The 16,203-nt window shown below is 40.3% G+C and overlaps 2 protein-coding genes across 2 annotated transcripts; one reads left to right on the forward strand and one right to left on the reverse strand.

The window, feature by feature from the left end:
• Positions 1–351: 351 nt before the first annotated feature.
• Positions 352–10,239, reverse strand: cdca8 (cell division cycle associated 8). Its single transcript, XM_082185143.1, has 10 exons — positions 9,996–10,239; positions 9,782–9,910; positions 8,346–8,383; positions 8,141–8,213; positions 7,992–8,056; positions 5,128–5,210; positions 4,941–5,036; positions 3,561–3,690; positions 1,510–1,596; positions 352–619 (listed from the first exon to the last, which is right to left on the reverse strand). Exons 1-10 carry the CDS (start codon positions 10,087–10,089, stop codon positions 584–586), a joined length of 831 nt encoding a protein of 276 aa, XP_082041269.1. The 5' UTR covers positions 10,090–10,239; the 3' UTR covers positions 352–583.
• A 187-nt stretch (positions 10,240–10,426) lies between these two features.
• On the forward strand, positions 10,427–16,030 carry airim (AFG2 interacting ribosome maturation factor). The gene is made up of 4 exons (XM_082185146.1): positions 10,427–10,916; positions 14,579–14,758; positions 15,487–15,605; positions 15,763–16,030. Exons 1-4 carry the CDS (start codon positions 10,648–10,650, stop codon positions 15,801–15,803), a joined length of 609 nt encoding a protein of 202 aa, XP_082041272.1. The 5' UTR covers positions 10,427–10,647; the 3' UTR covers positions 15,804–16,030.
• The last annotated feature ends 173 nt before the right edge of the window (positions 16,031–16,203 follow it).

Below are 16,203 nucleotides of genomic sequence, written 5' to 3' on the forward strand. Positions count from 1 at the left end.
AGAAAGTATATTCAACTTTTTTGTCCCACAGAACTAGTGTGTGTGAGTGTGTGTGTGTGTGCGCGCGTGTGTGTGTGTGTGTGTGTGCGTGCGTGTGTGTGAGTGAAGAGCATAACTCAGGCATTCACAATCCTCTAGAGATCATCAATACTGTATAAATATAGAGCTTTAGTTTGGACAAGAATATCAACTATCAACTAGTCTTTGCTATCAGATTTGTGTTGGTGTTTAACTCTTAAGAGCTTGAAACGCCTCGGTTAGCTTATACTCTCATGTGTGATAGAAATAAATACTTGTGAGTGTTTGGTGAAGCATCTCGAGGCTGATGTAAAGAAGCAGGAGAAGCAGGGATGAGGATCACGGCCTTTTAGAGTCATATTTACAAAAACATGTTACAACACAGATGATGATGATGATGATGGCTAGAACTAATCTTATTTACATTTACCTTTTAAAAGATCATAGCAAAGAAACTATAGCACATGAAAACATGAAGGAAAAAAGGAGTAAAATCCACAGATGGTTATAAAACAAGGATAAAATGGGGATGAACAGTATCACACACAGCACTGACGGAGAGAGTTCACTTGGACGTTCCACAGAGAGTCGTGAGGCGATTCTGCATGAGAAAGAACAACATGTGTTTAAAGTTCAGCAACTTACAGAAGGTGTTTAAACTCAGTCTAACAGGGTCACATGACAGGGTTTCTGCGGGTGTTATAAAGAGACCATTATAAAGACATTAAGAGCAACTAAAGAAACGTTCAGGAATAAACAGAAGGGAACAGTGTGTGTGTGTGTGTGTGTGTGTGTGTGTGTGTGTGTGTGTGTGTGTGTGTGTGTGTGTGTGTGTGTGTGTGTGTGTGTGTGTGTGTGTGTGTGTGTGTGTGTGTGTGTGTGTGTGTGTGTGTGTGTGTGTGTTCTCTAAACGTCCAGGGAGAAATCAGCAACACAAACTTTGAAAACACAATACAATACTTTACATAATACAGAGAAGCGAGTGCTAGGACATGCAGATCTCTTCTACTGGACCTTCAGCTAGAGCTCGTTTTCCAGCACAAATATATAAACATTCTTATCAAGACACAAAACCAGTGAGTCGATGATAAAAACAAGAACAAACATCGACCGAGAGCTCAGAAATATCTTCATAACTCAAAGGTAAGTTGATGACTCTGACAGATATCAGCTCGTGTGTGTGTTCTGCTTAAAACATTAACATTCGCATCGAGTAAGTGTATGTTTCTTGATTTAAAGATGCTTAGATATTTGTATTGAAAAATAGGATGAAAATACGGAGGAAGATGTACATTTTTTGCAGAGCAAAATCTGAGCAGAAAGTCTTAAACTCATGGTCATCATGGCATTAAATGTTGCATTTTAATGCCATGATGACCATGAGTTTGAGACTTCTGCTCTGATTTCAGACCTTCTTACGGATGTAATCTGAGGTAATGAAGCCCCACAGAAACCCTGTTCCCCGTGTTCTCCTGGTAATGTGAGGCGTACCTGTAGGTTTCTGATGCTCTGCAGGGCTTTCTCATCCAGCCGGCTCAGATCTACAGAGTCCATCTCACTGGCCAGCAGCTGAACACACTGAAACATCAACACAGAGTTTCATTTAATGCCATGTCAGCATCTACGGCTATTTACATGGCAAAAAGTCAAATATCATATGAATACAATAAAACCAAGCAAACAAACACAGGGTTCCCACTCCTCAGTTAACTTCAAATTCAAGGACTTTCCAGGTCCAACACCCTCAAACTCAAGGATTAATGTGGGACACATATCAAGAGAGGGCAAGGTTATCTTGTATGATACATTGTTACAGTTTTCATGTGTCAAACTATGCAAAAAATATTTTCTGCATTTATTTTTGTCGATATGACAGATCTGATATTCTATCTGTGGTATTTCTGTTTTGCATATTCGGTACATCCTCCTAAACTGTATTCAAATGATCAGATATGAACCTTTGAGACGAGCTTATGCTCATAACCAGCCTATGTTTGCACTGTTTCCCAGTGTGTCTGTGAAGCGTTGAGGTATCGTAGTAGTTTTGAGCGTGTAAACGTCATGACAACGCACAACACAGGGTACCTCACGCAGGAAACACTTAACGCAACACGTAAATCAAGCAAGCTAGTGTGCAGAGGCCATGAAGTGTTGGAGGAATAACACATTAGCGGACCGGAGACAATAATATGGAGTTTTTCTAGAAAACTTCTTGCACAAAATAAATTCAGGCAGTTTCGAGGACCCGTATCTGTGTGTGTGTGTGTGTGTGTGTGTGTGTGTGTGTACACTCTCAAGAGCTTTCCAGGGCCTTGAAATTGATTCACAAACTTTCAAGCATTTCAAGGACCCGTGGGAACCCTGTCTTATACAATTACTTTTTCTTAATTAACATGATAAAAAACCAAAACCTTTTCAGGCATAGTCTTACTAAATAAGTCGTTAAGTGAAATAACGTCATAAGAGCATTCTGTATGAGACCCGGGACAGTCCACCATGAAGAGGAGGAGGAGGAGGAGGAGGAGGAGGAGGAGGAGGAGGAGGAGGAGATGGTGTCACAGGTGTGAGCTAGAGCGGTCACAAGTCCTCCATTAACATCCAATACTCGATTTAAAGAAATCCTCGACAGTAATTTACCCGTGTCGAGTAACTGGCGAAACACTGAAAGTGGAGCGTTCCACAGACGAGAACCAATGAACCGCATTACACTGGTTTCTAAAGCTGAAACCATTTAAAATCATAATATAGCACAGTGCTACTGTGACATCACAAAGGCTGCGATTCAATTAAATATATGGCACTGTTTTTCCACAGAGAACCATGACACGTCATTTACATGTGTGCGGATCACATGTTAAAGCTCCTCAGCTCCTTCAGTAAACACTGCTCACACACACTCAGTCTCTGCATGTGATGTGTGTTTAGGTTTCCAATTACATGCGACAGAGAACGCAGTTGGTTTGTGTTTCAGTGTCACTGTTATCATTCATAGGCGTTTCTCAAACTCTATCTCTGCGCGCTGTGAGTGTGTGTTGCTTATAAAGCTCATCTGGGAACGCAGTGTGTGAACGACACTTCACCAGATTCATAACATTAGTCATTAGTAAATCTCCTCCCACACAGGAGAATACATAAATGTTTCTAAATATGTTCTTGTTCAAGAAATTACATTGGCTGTTGCATTTCTATCGTACAGAAGTGACCAAATATTAAAGATTAAGTGGACATTTGAATTAACTGTTGTTTGGCTGATATTAAACCAGGATTTGCTCATGCCGTGATGTAACAACAACTCTCACTGCTTCTGTAGGCATGCGTTATAATACATAATCTACACAAGTTTATATCATTTATTTTACCAGGTGTGTTTTAACAGTGTTGATCAATAAAATGATCACTTACTCTGGTACTATATATATATATATATATATATGTATTTTAAGTCATTTTAAAAGGTTGTTGTTCACGTGGATTTATTTTTATCACCACGATTTTAACTGATTCATCTGTAGAACTCCTCTTTACGAGCAGCGGTCACTGACCTCTCCGTTTCCCAGCGGGACACTGATGACCACATCTTCTCCACCGCCAGCGATAGGAGAACCGTTGACCGACATACTGTAGATCTTCTCCCGGTGACGCGCAAGTCTCAGTCCTGGAGTCTTCGGCAATCTGGCACACAAAACACATCAAACACTAGAGCTTCAGATCTGCGTTCTGATCAGGAAACAGTCTTTTCAACCACACACTAGGGCTGTCAAAATTGCTCAAAAATGACGTTCGAATATTCCCTCTAAAAAACACACGAATATTCGAACTATTCGAACATCTGGTTGCGCATTTTGTCAATGCGCATTACGTCAATAACAGGACAAATTAATACAAGACATACATAACTACTTGTATAGGTAGTTAATTTAAGTTTAAACATATTTGACAGTGTATTACCAACACAAAACCAAGTAAATAAACTAATGGCCAAGACCGCAGACCTCACTCTCTCTCTCTCGCGCTCTCTCTGTGCATAACGGTTTAAATTAACAACAATAAGCACATGTTGAGTGCTGATCAAGAGTTTTGTGCAAGCAATTTAAGGTTGCGACTCTTGCCCCAAATATAGCAGGCTTCATTCAGTGATTGAAACAAATTTATTAACATTAATTGAAGTTTTACAGTATAGAACCGACATTGAACGCTCCGAGCGAGCTGTGCTGTGGTAAACATGGAACTTTTCTGTTTAACGTTAAATAAAATGAGGCACACAATTCCGAGAAATGTGACAACAAAGAACTTTTACCCTGAGGTTCATCAAAAATAAAGTGCTATTAAAAAAGAAAAAGGCTACTTACATTATTGGTGCTTGTATTAAAAAAAGGAAAAACTGACTGCAATTTATTCCATTGTCTTTTAGTGCACTGTCAACTTTCAGCAGTGACGCTGTGCTAGACAGTGCGACTCGTGTGACCTGTCCCTCAGGCAGCGCGCCTCTGCTTCCGCGGGCGTGTTTTACCATATTCTAAATTCACATTCGAATATTTATTTTCACGTTCGAATTTCTGTTTTTTAAAACTATTCGAATTTAGAATATTCGTTGACAGCCCTACCACACAGTCTCATTATTTCTGTCTTACAATCATGCAGATTATCACCGAAGCACTGGAATAAAAGTTTACACTGATGTCTACGGCAGCGATCAAATAGAGTAAATCACCTTATAAAATTAACTTGACGATTCAAATAATTGTAATTACAGTGTCACACCAGTAGGTGGCGACAAGTGACTTAAATGTGTTTGTCATTGAATCATTCACTCAAAAGATTCATTCAAAAACGCTGATTCAACCAGTAATGAAACAACTCTTTATGAGTGTAAGGAAAGTCCAGCGATTACAATCAAAGCCACGTCACGTGCAGTCACTGACCTCGGGTCGAAGCGCGGCGTGATGAGCGGCGTGGAGCCGATGACTGAAGACTCGAGGAAGCTCCTCGCAGGAGTGATCAGAGGCTTCCTCATAGATCTACAAACACAGAGCAGACGGACTGAGACTTCAGAAGAGCAAACCACCGGCGTCCGGGAGTAAAGCGTGATGATGGTGTGGTGTGTTTTACCTCTGGATGGTGTTGCTCTGTTTGCTGATGGAAAGAGCTCTGGCCTTCTTGGATGTTGAAGGCGCCTTCTTTGAGGCTTTCTTCTGCATTACACACATTAAAGAGAGAGAGTTAGGCTTCTGTACACAAAGCGTTTTCTTAAACGCAGGTAACGGTAGCGTAAACAGTAAAGGCACTTGGGAGGGAAACACCATGAGTTTGACTCCTAGGGAATGCATGAACTGATAAAAAGTAGACCTTGAATTCATCTCTCAAATGCATAAATAAGCGTACACTTTCATATACAGCTCTTTTAACAATATAGATTGTTTCAAAGCCGCTTTACAGTGATAATAGGAGATTACAGTAACAGAGTGTTTAGGCTTTACAGCAGATCTAGAATAAAGTTATTGTCCAGATAAAGTTAGTTTTGATTAGGGATGCACCGATGCATCGGCTGAACATCGGTAACGGCCGATATTTGCCTCGTTAACTGCCATCGGGAAATAAAAATGACATTCGCCGATGTCACATGGGCGTCAGTTTGGTTTGATATGCTGGGGACAGAGACGCATTCGGAAGTGCATTTTCAGAAGTGCTGGGTACAATGAAGCATTTATTTATTTATTTTCTATGAGAAAACTCCTTTTCTCGAGAAAAGAACGACCATGGTGTGTAGCAGAAGAAGCGGCGAAGTATGCACGATCCGCGAGTGCTGAAGACGTTCTGCACGGCTTTGATGGGTGCGCAGGAGGACACAAATGGGCGGCGACTGCTTCTTCCAGTGGCGGGAGCTTTTCCCTCAGCGCCGTCAACAGATAGAGCGTTAACTGTACACACCGCCGCCGACTTGAGCTGCAAAGAAACTCTGGCCTCCCTGTCAAGGACTCTTGTCAAAAAGTACGGGGAAGCTTGACCGCTCTGAATAGTGAGTGAGAGAGCTCTCTCTCTCTCTCTCTCTCTCTCTCTCTCTCTCTCTCTCTCTCTCTCTCTCTCTCTCTCTCTCTCTCTCTCTCTCTCTCTCTCTCTCTCTCTCTCTCTCTCTCTCTCTCTCTCTCTCTCTCTCTCTCTCTCTCTCTCTCTCTCTCTCTCTGAAAAAGAACTTATAAATAAGGTTATAACTGTCAACCAGAAAGTGACATTAAAGGTTTTTTTGGTTTCATAAATTGGTCTGATTGAATTTGTGCTCATTCTAGGATAGTGTGATCAAGAGCCGAAAGACTTGTATGTTTCCGTGGCACAAAAGAAGGAATAAATAACGAAAAGAAAAAACATCGGCAATCGGCCAAGTTGTTATGTTAAACATCGGTATCGGTATCGGCCCAGAATTTCCCAATCGGTGCATCCCTAGTTTTGATTGATTCACTTCCGTTGTGAAGATCATTAGTCATTAGCTTAGGGGCCGCTAACACACACCGTTCTACAGAAAACAGACACTTTTGATGTGTTCTGGACGTTCATCCGCACGATAACAGTGTTTGGAGCTCGAGAACACAAACTTTGACACTTTCCGAGGTGCAAGTTTTGAAAAATATTGAAAAAAAACGTTTTCATCTCCGTGTAAACTTGCAAAACATGAATCTGTGAAAACACTGACGGTGTGCACATGTGCATTACGTGTTTAGTCTATAGATATGAACTTTTGATTGTATATGTGTGCACAGGCGTGTCTTTTCTCCAAAAATCTCCAAATTAATCATAACAAATTAGCACGGCACCTCAGTGATAAAACTCATGAATTGGGACGGCGATTCATTGACGGACGGCGAGTTTTGTGATCCCGCTGATCACGTGATCTGACGCATGATGGTTTGCTTTAGCTAACTAAAACATCATATGCTTGGAATAACACGAATAAATTCGTATTTAATTTAATAACAGGAAAACAATGTTCTATTTATTTCATTCTCATTTTTTAAATAGGAAACTAGACGCACGTACGCTATATTAGAAGTAGTTCTTATATTCTTGCATTTTATCATTTTTTACATTTATAATCTGGCAGACGCTTTTATCCAAAGCGACTTACATTGCGTTATCCTATACATTTATACATAGGTATGTGCGATCCCCTGGGATTGAACCCACAACCTTGCGTTGTTAACGCAATGCTCTTACCACTGAGCTACAGGAAAGCATAAAAGGATGTAATTAGTTAATGCAGACTCTTATTTACATGAGGTGAAAATAAAGCTGCATGGTTTGTATTTTTGATGTTGTGCATTATAGCCTACATATTTTAAAGCGGTATCATATATCGCTGTCACAATAACGGCCCGTTTCAAATGATTACGTGCTGTTTTCTCCTGTGTGTTCGCTGAGGTGGAGCGCTGATGAGTTCGCTGAGGTGGAGCGCTGATGAGATACTGTTCTTGTAAATACTTTCCAGCATTTCAGTAATAAAAGAGTACATCTTTAAAATGCATGCAGATTACAGTGAAGCGCAACAGTTATCGTACGTACGGTGATCGGCAGTGGTCAGAATGGATTTAAACTGTGAATTTTGAAGTGATCTCTTCTTAAACTCAGAGATGTGGATTCAGACGGCAATTAAATTACAACACGACCTTGTGTTCGTCAAACAACGGTAGGTCATTCAGTCTGGGATTTTTACACAGGTGGTGGGAGAAAAACACTGACATTTTGCATTCGGACCGCAATAAAAATCACAGACTAACCTCTATAAAGTTTAAAATACCGTACGAGCCCATGAGAAACACTTACCGTCCGGATAGGGCTTCAGATGTTTAAGTCTTAATCTAGATGTGCATTATTTATTCACAGGTGACTTTATAAATGACGAATCTATGCTTATGTAAATACAGTAACTTAAGACATGACTTGAATGCCCGTTATGTAGATTACAAACCCATACTAGCACAAACCTTCTTCACTGTAGACTTCAGAGGAGCAATGTTCTCATCCTCTGAGTTTGCACCGTTCTTAGCTTCTGCAAATGAGGAGAATCGAGAAGATCAGCTTGGAAAATGCCGGAAAGAATGTTTTACAAGTTGACGGAGGATAGAAAAAGTACCTTTTCCAGCACATTTGGGAATCACATGATTCTCAGCAATAGCAAGCTCCACTTGAGCAGCTTCTTCCCTCACCTAGAGAGAGAGAGAGAGAGAGAGAGAGAGAGAGAGAGAGAGAGAGAGAGAGAGAGAGAGACTTTAAATCAAGAACAATAGTGATGGATTTGACTAAAACACAGGTGTAATTAACTTGTTTAGTTGAAGTACCTTTGAATCATCCACTTGTGATTTTGGCTTGTCTATATCTGCAGGTAAGATGAGAATCGTGAGTCAGAACATCAAAGTATAGTTACATGATACTCTTATTGCTTTGTGATTTTTCCAGTTGTTTACATTATTATGCATGTCTCTTATGACCATAGCCGAGAGACTAAGGCTACGTTCACACTGCAGGGCTTAATGCTCAATTCCGATTTTTTGAAAAAATTCGATTTTTTTGCAAGGCCGTTCACATTTCCAATTAAATGCGACCTTTTGTGATCTCCTGTGTGAACGTGAAATGACCCAGAAGTGACCCGCATGCGCAGAAGAGTACTCAACGGTCAACGACGTCACTTGTTGTTTGTGGAAGTAGCTAAACTTTAACTGTGATTCTCTCTCACACACACACACACACGAGCAGCGACCGTTACACAAGAGCCAGACAGCAGCCGCTGACCTATCTAATATCAGATCCAGCACAAATAAGTTAACATAACGTATATATAATGGCCGTGGGCTTTTTTTTTTTTTTTTTTTTTTTTTTAGTTAACGGGCTCGTCGAGGTCGACCCGTTCGGCAGATTTACCTCAGCTCGACGAATATGCAGTCCGTTTTCAAACCGACGACTACTTCAACGCAGGATTATGACGTTTTTCGCGTATCAATGACGTGCGGGTCGGATACATGCGACCTGGCCGTTCAGACTGAAGTCGCATTTGAAAAGATCGGATATGTATCGGATTTGGGACCACATACCCAAGTGGCCTGGGTCGCATTTGAAAAGATCGGATCTGTGTCGTTCAGACTGTCATGAAAAGATCAGATACAGGTCGCATAGGGGCAAAAAAATCGGAATTGGGTCGTTTCAGCCTGCAGTGTGAACGTAGCCTAAGTTACATGGACTACTTGTTTAAAAACAAAAGGTGACAACACTGACACAATAGTCAACATTTGAAGTGGATCAACAAAGTTCATCATTATAGTTGTCCGAAGACAAGAACGGGTATTGATCAAAATTCATGTATAACTTTGATGAAAGGTTTTGATCCACTTCAAATGTTTGACTACTGTAAGAATGATCATATTTGTGACCCTGGGTCACAAAACCAGTCATAAGCAGCACGGGTATATTTATGGGGGTCAAAATTATCGATTTTTCGTTTATGCTAAAAATCATTAGGAAATTAAGTAAAGATCGTGTTCCATGAAGATATTGTGTACATTTCCTGCCGTAAATATATAAAACATCGAGTTTTTTGCACCCTCAGATTCCAGATGTTCAATAGTTGTATCTCAGCCAAATATAGTTATATCCTAACAAACCACACGTCAATGTAAAGCTTATTTATTCAGCTTTCAGATGATGTTTACTGGTGACTGGTTTGGTGGTCCAGGGTCACAGATTTGCCAGATGTGGTGAAACAGAAAGAATCGTGTCTTACTGCAGTACTCGATCCAGTTCATCTTCCTCACGGCCATGGGGAGCTTGATCAGAGCCGTTTTATACAGATTATCTGCATCTTTCAGGAGATTGTTCGTCTTCTCCTTCAGTCTTTCAACAATGGTATGAACTGAACACACAGAATAAACAGAGAATATAGACAAGACACAGGCTAAACAGTGTGTATTCGGAGTACAGCGAGTAAAGTAGGAAACCTTCGTCGTCGAAGTCCAGCAGGAAAGCCTCCAGTTTGGGCGCTTTGGGATTCTTCTTGTTTTTAGCATTTTGCGTGCGTTTTCTGGGCGCCATGATGAAACTGATCAACAAACACGACGAATTCCTTCAGCCTCACGACGATAACGCTCGTGTGTGTTAGTCAATTAAATCAAATTAATGTTTTTCTTACCCTAATAACCCTGTATGTCTGTGTTAGTTTAACGATGCGTCTCACTGACTGACTGACTGACTGACTGAGTCTGAGGCGGTTAGGAAACAGGAAGAGATTTTCAAATTTAACGCTGCTACATCTCTAAGCCAATCAGCATGCAGCGTTGACCCTCGCTTTGTAAATAGCTCCGTGTTCTGACCAATAAGATCAGGACTTGACGAATCTGGCCAATGGTTGAGTGTTTCACTCTTACGGCTGCAGAAAGAATCAAGCGGATTGGTGGATAATAATGATGTTGATGATTTCCCGGAAGAAGTTTAGCGCTATTCTCACATGTGGTAACGGGATGATTTTATACACGCAGTCACTGATATTATGTGTTTATCAGATACAAATAAGTATCTGGATGAGCTTTAAATGCCATCTTTAATACATTTATAATATTATATTTTTTTTGTAAATAACACCGGAGTTTAAAAATGTCGAGTTCAGTTGTATCATCACTGCACCGAGAGCTGAAGCACTCCTTCTCGGCTCTGGAAGCGAGTAAAGCCGTGTGGGACCGAGCACTAGCGGACTGCGAGCCTCTCATGAGCTCTATAGGGAACATCGCAGTGCAGTTAAAGGCTCTCAAACACGTCCGGCTCGCACACACTCCTCTCGCTGGTTTCCCTGGTTTACACGAACGCCTTCATTACAAACTCTCTCTGGCTGTGGACACCGCGCTCGGGAAGCTAGCGGACAACATGTGAGTCCTGTCAGGATCATTCTGAGGACTCACTCGAGTCACAGTACTGATCTACTGGTCACATGTTACTCCGGTACAAGAAGAAGTTGTGAAGACTGATTTTTACACAGAAGTAAAAGCACAGAAGTACTCAGTTTTAAAGTATCAAAAGTAAATGTCAATGCATTGTTTTATTATTGTTGCATTGTTGTAATACTGTACCTTATGCTTTTGAAGTTAGTAGTATCTGTGGAATTAAGAGCTTTTAGAATGTTATAAAACCTATAGAAATTAAATTTCGACTGAATTGACAAAAGAAAGAAAGAAAAGAGCCATAATCATCTTTATTTCCAACCAAAATGCAAACCCTGACTGACGTGTCTACTCTACTCGAGGACCTTGACAGAAATGTAGAGTACAAAGTATGATATTTGTCTTTCAAATGTTAAAGTTAAAAGTTTCCATAAGAAATAATACTCTAGTAAAGTACAGATACTCAAAGAGTGTACAGTCCTCTAGTAAAGTACAGATACTCAGAGTGTACAGTCCTCAAGTAAAGTACAGATACTCAGAGTGTACAGTCCTCAAGTAAAGTACAGATACTCGCAGAGTGTACAGTCCTCAAGTAAAGTACAGATACTCAAAGAGTGTACAGTCCTCAAGTAAAGTACAGATACTCAGAGTGTACAGTCCTCAAGTAAAGTACAGATACTCAAAGAGTGTACAGTCCTCAAGTAAAGTACAGATACTCAGAGTGTACAGTCCTCAAGTAAAGTACAGATACTCAGAGTGTACAGTCCTCAAGTAAAGTACAGATACTCAGAGTGTACAGTCCTCAAGTAAAGTACAGATACTCAGTGTACAGTCCTCTAGTAAAGTACAGATACTCAGAGTGTACAGTACTGAAGTAAAGTACAGATACTCAAAGAGTGTACAGTCCTCTAGTAAAGTACAGATACTCAAAGAGTGTACAGTCCTCTAGTAAAGTACAGATACTCAGAGTGTACAGTCCTCAAGTAAAGTACAGATACTCAGAGTGTACAGTACTGAAGTAAAGTACAGATACTCAGAGTGTACAGTCCTCAAGTAAAGTACAGATACTCAGAGTGTACAGTACTGAAGTAAAGTACAGATACTCAGAGTGTACAGTCCTCAAGTAAAGTACAGATACTCAAAGAGTGTACAGTCCTCTAGTAAAGTACAGATACTCAGAGTGTACAGTACTGAAGTAAAGTACAGATACTCAGAGTGTACAGTCCTCAAGTAAAGTACAGATACTCAAAGAGTGTACAGTCCTCTAGTAAAGTACAGATACTCAGAGTGTACAGTACTGAAGTAAAGTACAGATACTCAGAGTGTACAGTCCTCAAGTAAAGTACAGATACTCAGAGTGTACAGTCCTCAAGTAAAGTACAGATACTCAGAGTGTACAGTACTGAAGTAAAGTACAGATACTCAGAGTGTACAGTCCTCAAGTAAAGTACAGATACTCAGAGTGTACAGTACTGAAGTAAAGTACAGATACTCAGAGTGTACAGTCCTCAAGTAAAGTACAGATACTCAGAGTGTACAGTCCTCAAGTAAAGTACAGATACTCAGAGTGTACAGTACTGAAGTAAAGTACAGATACTCAGAGTGTACAGTACTGAAGTAAAGTACAGATACTCAGAGTGTACAGTCCTCAAGTAAAGTACAGATACTCAGAGTGTACAGTCCTCAAGTAAAGTACAGATACTCAGAGTGTACAGTACTGAAGTAAAGTACAGATACTCAGAGTGTACAGTCCTCAAGTAAAGTACAGATACTCAGAGTGTACAGTACTGAAGTAAAGTACAGATACTCAGAGTGTACAGTCCTCAAGTAAAGTACAGATACTCAGAGTGTACAGTCCTCAAGTAAAGTACAGATACTCAGAGTGTACAGTACTGAAGTAAAGTACAGATACTCAGAGTGTACAGTCCTCAAGTAAAGTACAGATACTCAGAGTGTACAGTACTGAAGTAAAGTACAGATACTCAGAGTGTACAGTCCTCAAGTAAAGTACAGATACTCAGAGTGTACAGTACTGAAGTAAAGTACAGATACTCAGAGTGTACAGTCCTCAAGTAAAGTACAGATACTCAGAGTGTACAGTACTGAAGTAAAGTACAGATACTCAGAGTGTACAGTCCTCAAGTAAAGTACAGATACTCAAAGAGTGTACAGTCCTCAAGTAAAGTACAGATACTCAGAGTGTACAGTCCTCAAGTAAAGTACAGATACTCAGAGTGTACAGTCCTCAAGTAAAGTACAGATACTCAGAGTGTACAGTCCTCAAGTAAAGTACAGATACTCAGAGTGTACAGTCCTCAAGTAAAGTACAGATACTCAGTGTACAGTCCTCTAGTAAAGTACAGATACTCAGAGTGTACAGTACTGAAGTAAAGTACAGATACTCAAAGAGTGTACAGTCCTCTAGTAAAGTACAGATACTCAAAGAGTGTACAGTCCTCTAGTAAAGTACAGATACTCAGAGTGTACAGTCCTCAAGTAAAGTACAGATACTCAGAGTGTACAGTACTGAAGTAAAGTACAGATACTCAGAGTGTACAGTCCTCAAGTAAAGTACAGATACTCAGAGTGTACAGTACTGAAGTAAAGTACAGATACTCAGAGTGTACAGTCCTCAAGTAAAGTACAGATACTCAAAGAGTGTACAGTCCTCTAGTAAAGTACAGATACTCAGAGTGTACAGTACTGAAGTAAAGTACAGATACTCAGAGTGTACAGTCCTCAAGTAAAGTACAGATACTCAAAGAGTGTACAGTCCTCTAGTAAAGTACAGATACTCAGAGTGTACAGTACTGAAGTAAAGTACAGATACTCAGAGTGTACAGTCCTCAAGTAAAGTACAGATACTCAGAGTGTACAGTCCTCAAGTAAAGTACAGATACTCAGAGTGTACAGTACTGAAGTAAAGTACAGATACTCAGAGTGTACAGTCCTCAAGTAAAGTACAGATACTCAGAGTGTACAGTACTGAAGTAAAGTACAGATACTCAGAGTGTACAGTCCTCAAGTAAAGTACAGATACTCAGAGTGTACAGTCCTCAAGTAAAGTACAGATACTCAGAGTGTACAGTCCTCAAGTAAAGTACAGATACTCAGAGTGTACAGTACTGAAGTAAAGTACAGATACTCAGAGTGTACAGTACTGAAGTAAAGTACAGATACTCAGAGTGTACAGTCCTCAAGTAAAGTACAGATACTCAGAGTGTACAGTCCTCAAGTAAAGTACAGATACTCAGAGTGTACAGTACTGAAGTAAAGTACAGATACTCAGAGTGTACAGTCCTCAAGTAAAGTACAGATACTCAGAGTGTACAGTACTGAAGTAAAGTACAGATACTCAGAGTGTACAGTCCTCAAGTAAAGTACAGATACTCAGAGTGTACAGTCCTCAAGTAAAGTACAGATACTCAGAGTGTACAGTACTGAAGTAAAGTACAGATACTCAGAGTGTACAGTCCTCAAGTAAAGTACAGATACTCAGAGTGTACAGTACTGAAGTAAAGTACAGATACTCAGAGTGTACAGTCCTCAAGTAAAGTACAGATACTCAGAGTGTACAGTACTGAAGTAAATGAGTGTGTTGATGACATGAATGATGACAGTGCCTGGTCTGATGGTGTGTTCCTCTCCAGGGATGCTCTCCAGCGAGTGCGAGATGCCATCAGTCAGCAGATCTCGGCTGTGTTCCAGTTCTACGAGAGAAACACACACACGCTTGACTTCGCTGAGTGTGTGTCCAGATCGGGCGTGTGTCCCTCCATCTCAGACATGTTGGAGTGGCTTCAGGATGCAGAACGACACTATCGTCTACAGTATCCTTTAAAGACACCACGAAATCTATATCGACATCATTATTGTTTTGAAGTCCCCGTGTAATCAATCATTTTATCCTTTAAAACTCATCTTTGTCCACCAATTATTATTATTATTTTTTAATGTATTCTTCATGCCTTAAAATATCTTGAATGTAACTCGACACCCTTGCCTCATTTAGTATGAATATGCAAATGAGCCCCGCCTCCACTCACTCACTCAGCTCAGAGATCCACTGGTTGACGATCACACGTTGATCTGATTGGTTACAAGGTAGTTTGTGACGTCAGAAACACCAGCGATTTCAAAGCGTGTGTTTGAGACTGTCTTTGGTTCACTGCAGTTTTAAGGAGGAAATACTCAGCAATGCTGTCGACTTATGAACTTACACATGGTTTGACTTAAAGCAGATTAAAAATGGATGGATTTACACCACAGGGACATTAACTTGATGTTCCTGGTAATCTTGAATCTGAGTAACTTGCTCCTGCAGCATCTCTTCTCTGATGACCTACATTTGATCTTGTTTGATAAAGTTTCACTCGTCACAATAGGGAAGAAAAAGTCCTGTTGGTCCTGTTGGTCATGTGGTAATAGTTTTGTGCATTTATTTACGGGAAAAAAATGACTTTAACGTGTCACTTTAAGGGCTCCGTATCTGTACGATATCTCTCCTCTCTGTGAGTCAAACACATGCAGTGATGAACTCCTCAACTCATCTGGTCAGAGTAGTGCAGAGAAGGACGCTCCTGCAGACGCTGACACCCAGTGACCTCACCTTAATGGAAACGGCACCCAAGAGATGGGAATCTCTACATTCCTCTGCTGGAGAAGAGAGAATCGCAGGTATTTGCACTGTATTCATTAGATGAGGCTACACTTGGGCCCGTTTTCACTTCTGTCTCTGATTACAAGTGGTTAGCACTGAATACAGCTGTGAAAAATGTTTTATGATCATAAGAGACACATTTAAACCATGTGTTTTTGTGTGTGTGTGTTTCAGAGGCATTGTGTCAAGTATCATTCTTCATGGAGACTGAATGAACGTCAGCTGTGATTGTCAAGAGGTCATTTCCACATCCAGTTATTCTCAGCATCGCAACAAAGGATCCTTCATGAAGAGAGTTTATGATCTGGATACACACGCAGTGCTTCTCGACCCATGGAACTCAGACTCATGAATTACTTTATTTTTGCACATGCTTTGCAGGACTGAACATCAGCTCTATTTTAATAAATGTGGTTATTTAACCCTCTGGTACTGTTCATAATTTAATTTAATTTCAATGAAATGAATGTACTATATTTTAGTTCAATGTTTTTTATTTCATATTTTGTCTTTTTGGGGGATTTTATGGTACTAAAATATATGTATGCAGTCGTTATAATACATTTCACTTTGAGCATAGACATGAAGATTACATTTCCAACTTAAACTGTGGTA

This window comes from Leuciscus leuciscus, assembly GCF_965113295.1.
Source record: "Leuciscus leuciscus genome assembly, chromosome: 12".
NCBI classification, from domain to species: Eukaryota; Metazoa; Chordata; class Actinopteri; order Cypriniformes; family Leuciscidae; genus Leuciscus; species Leuciscus leuciscus.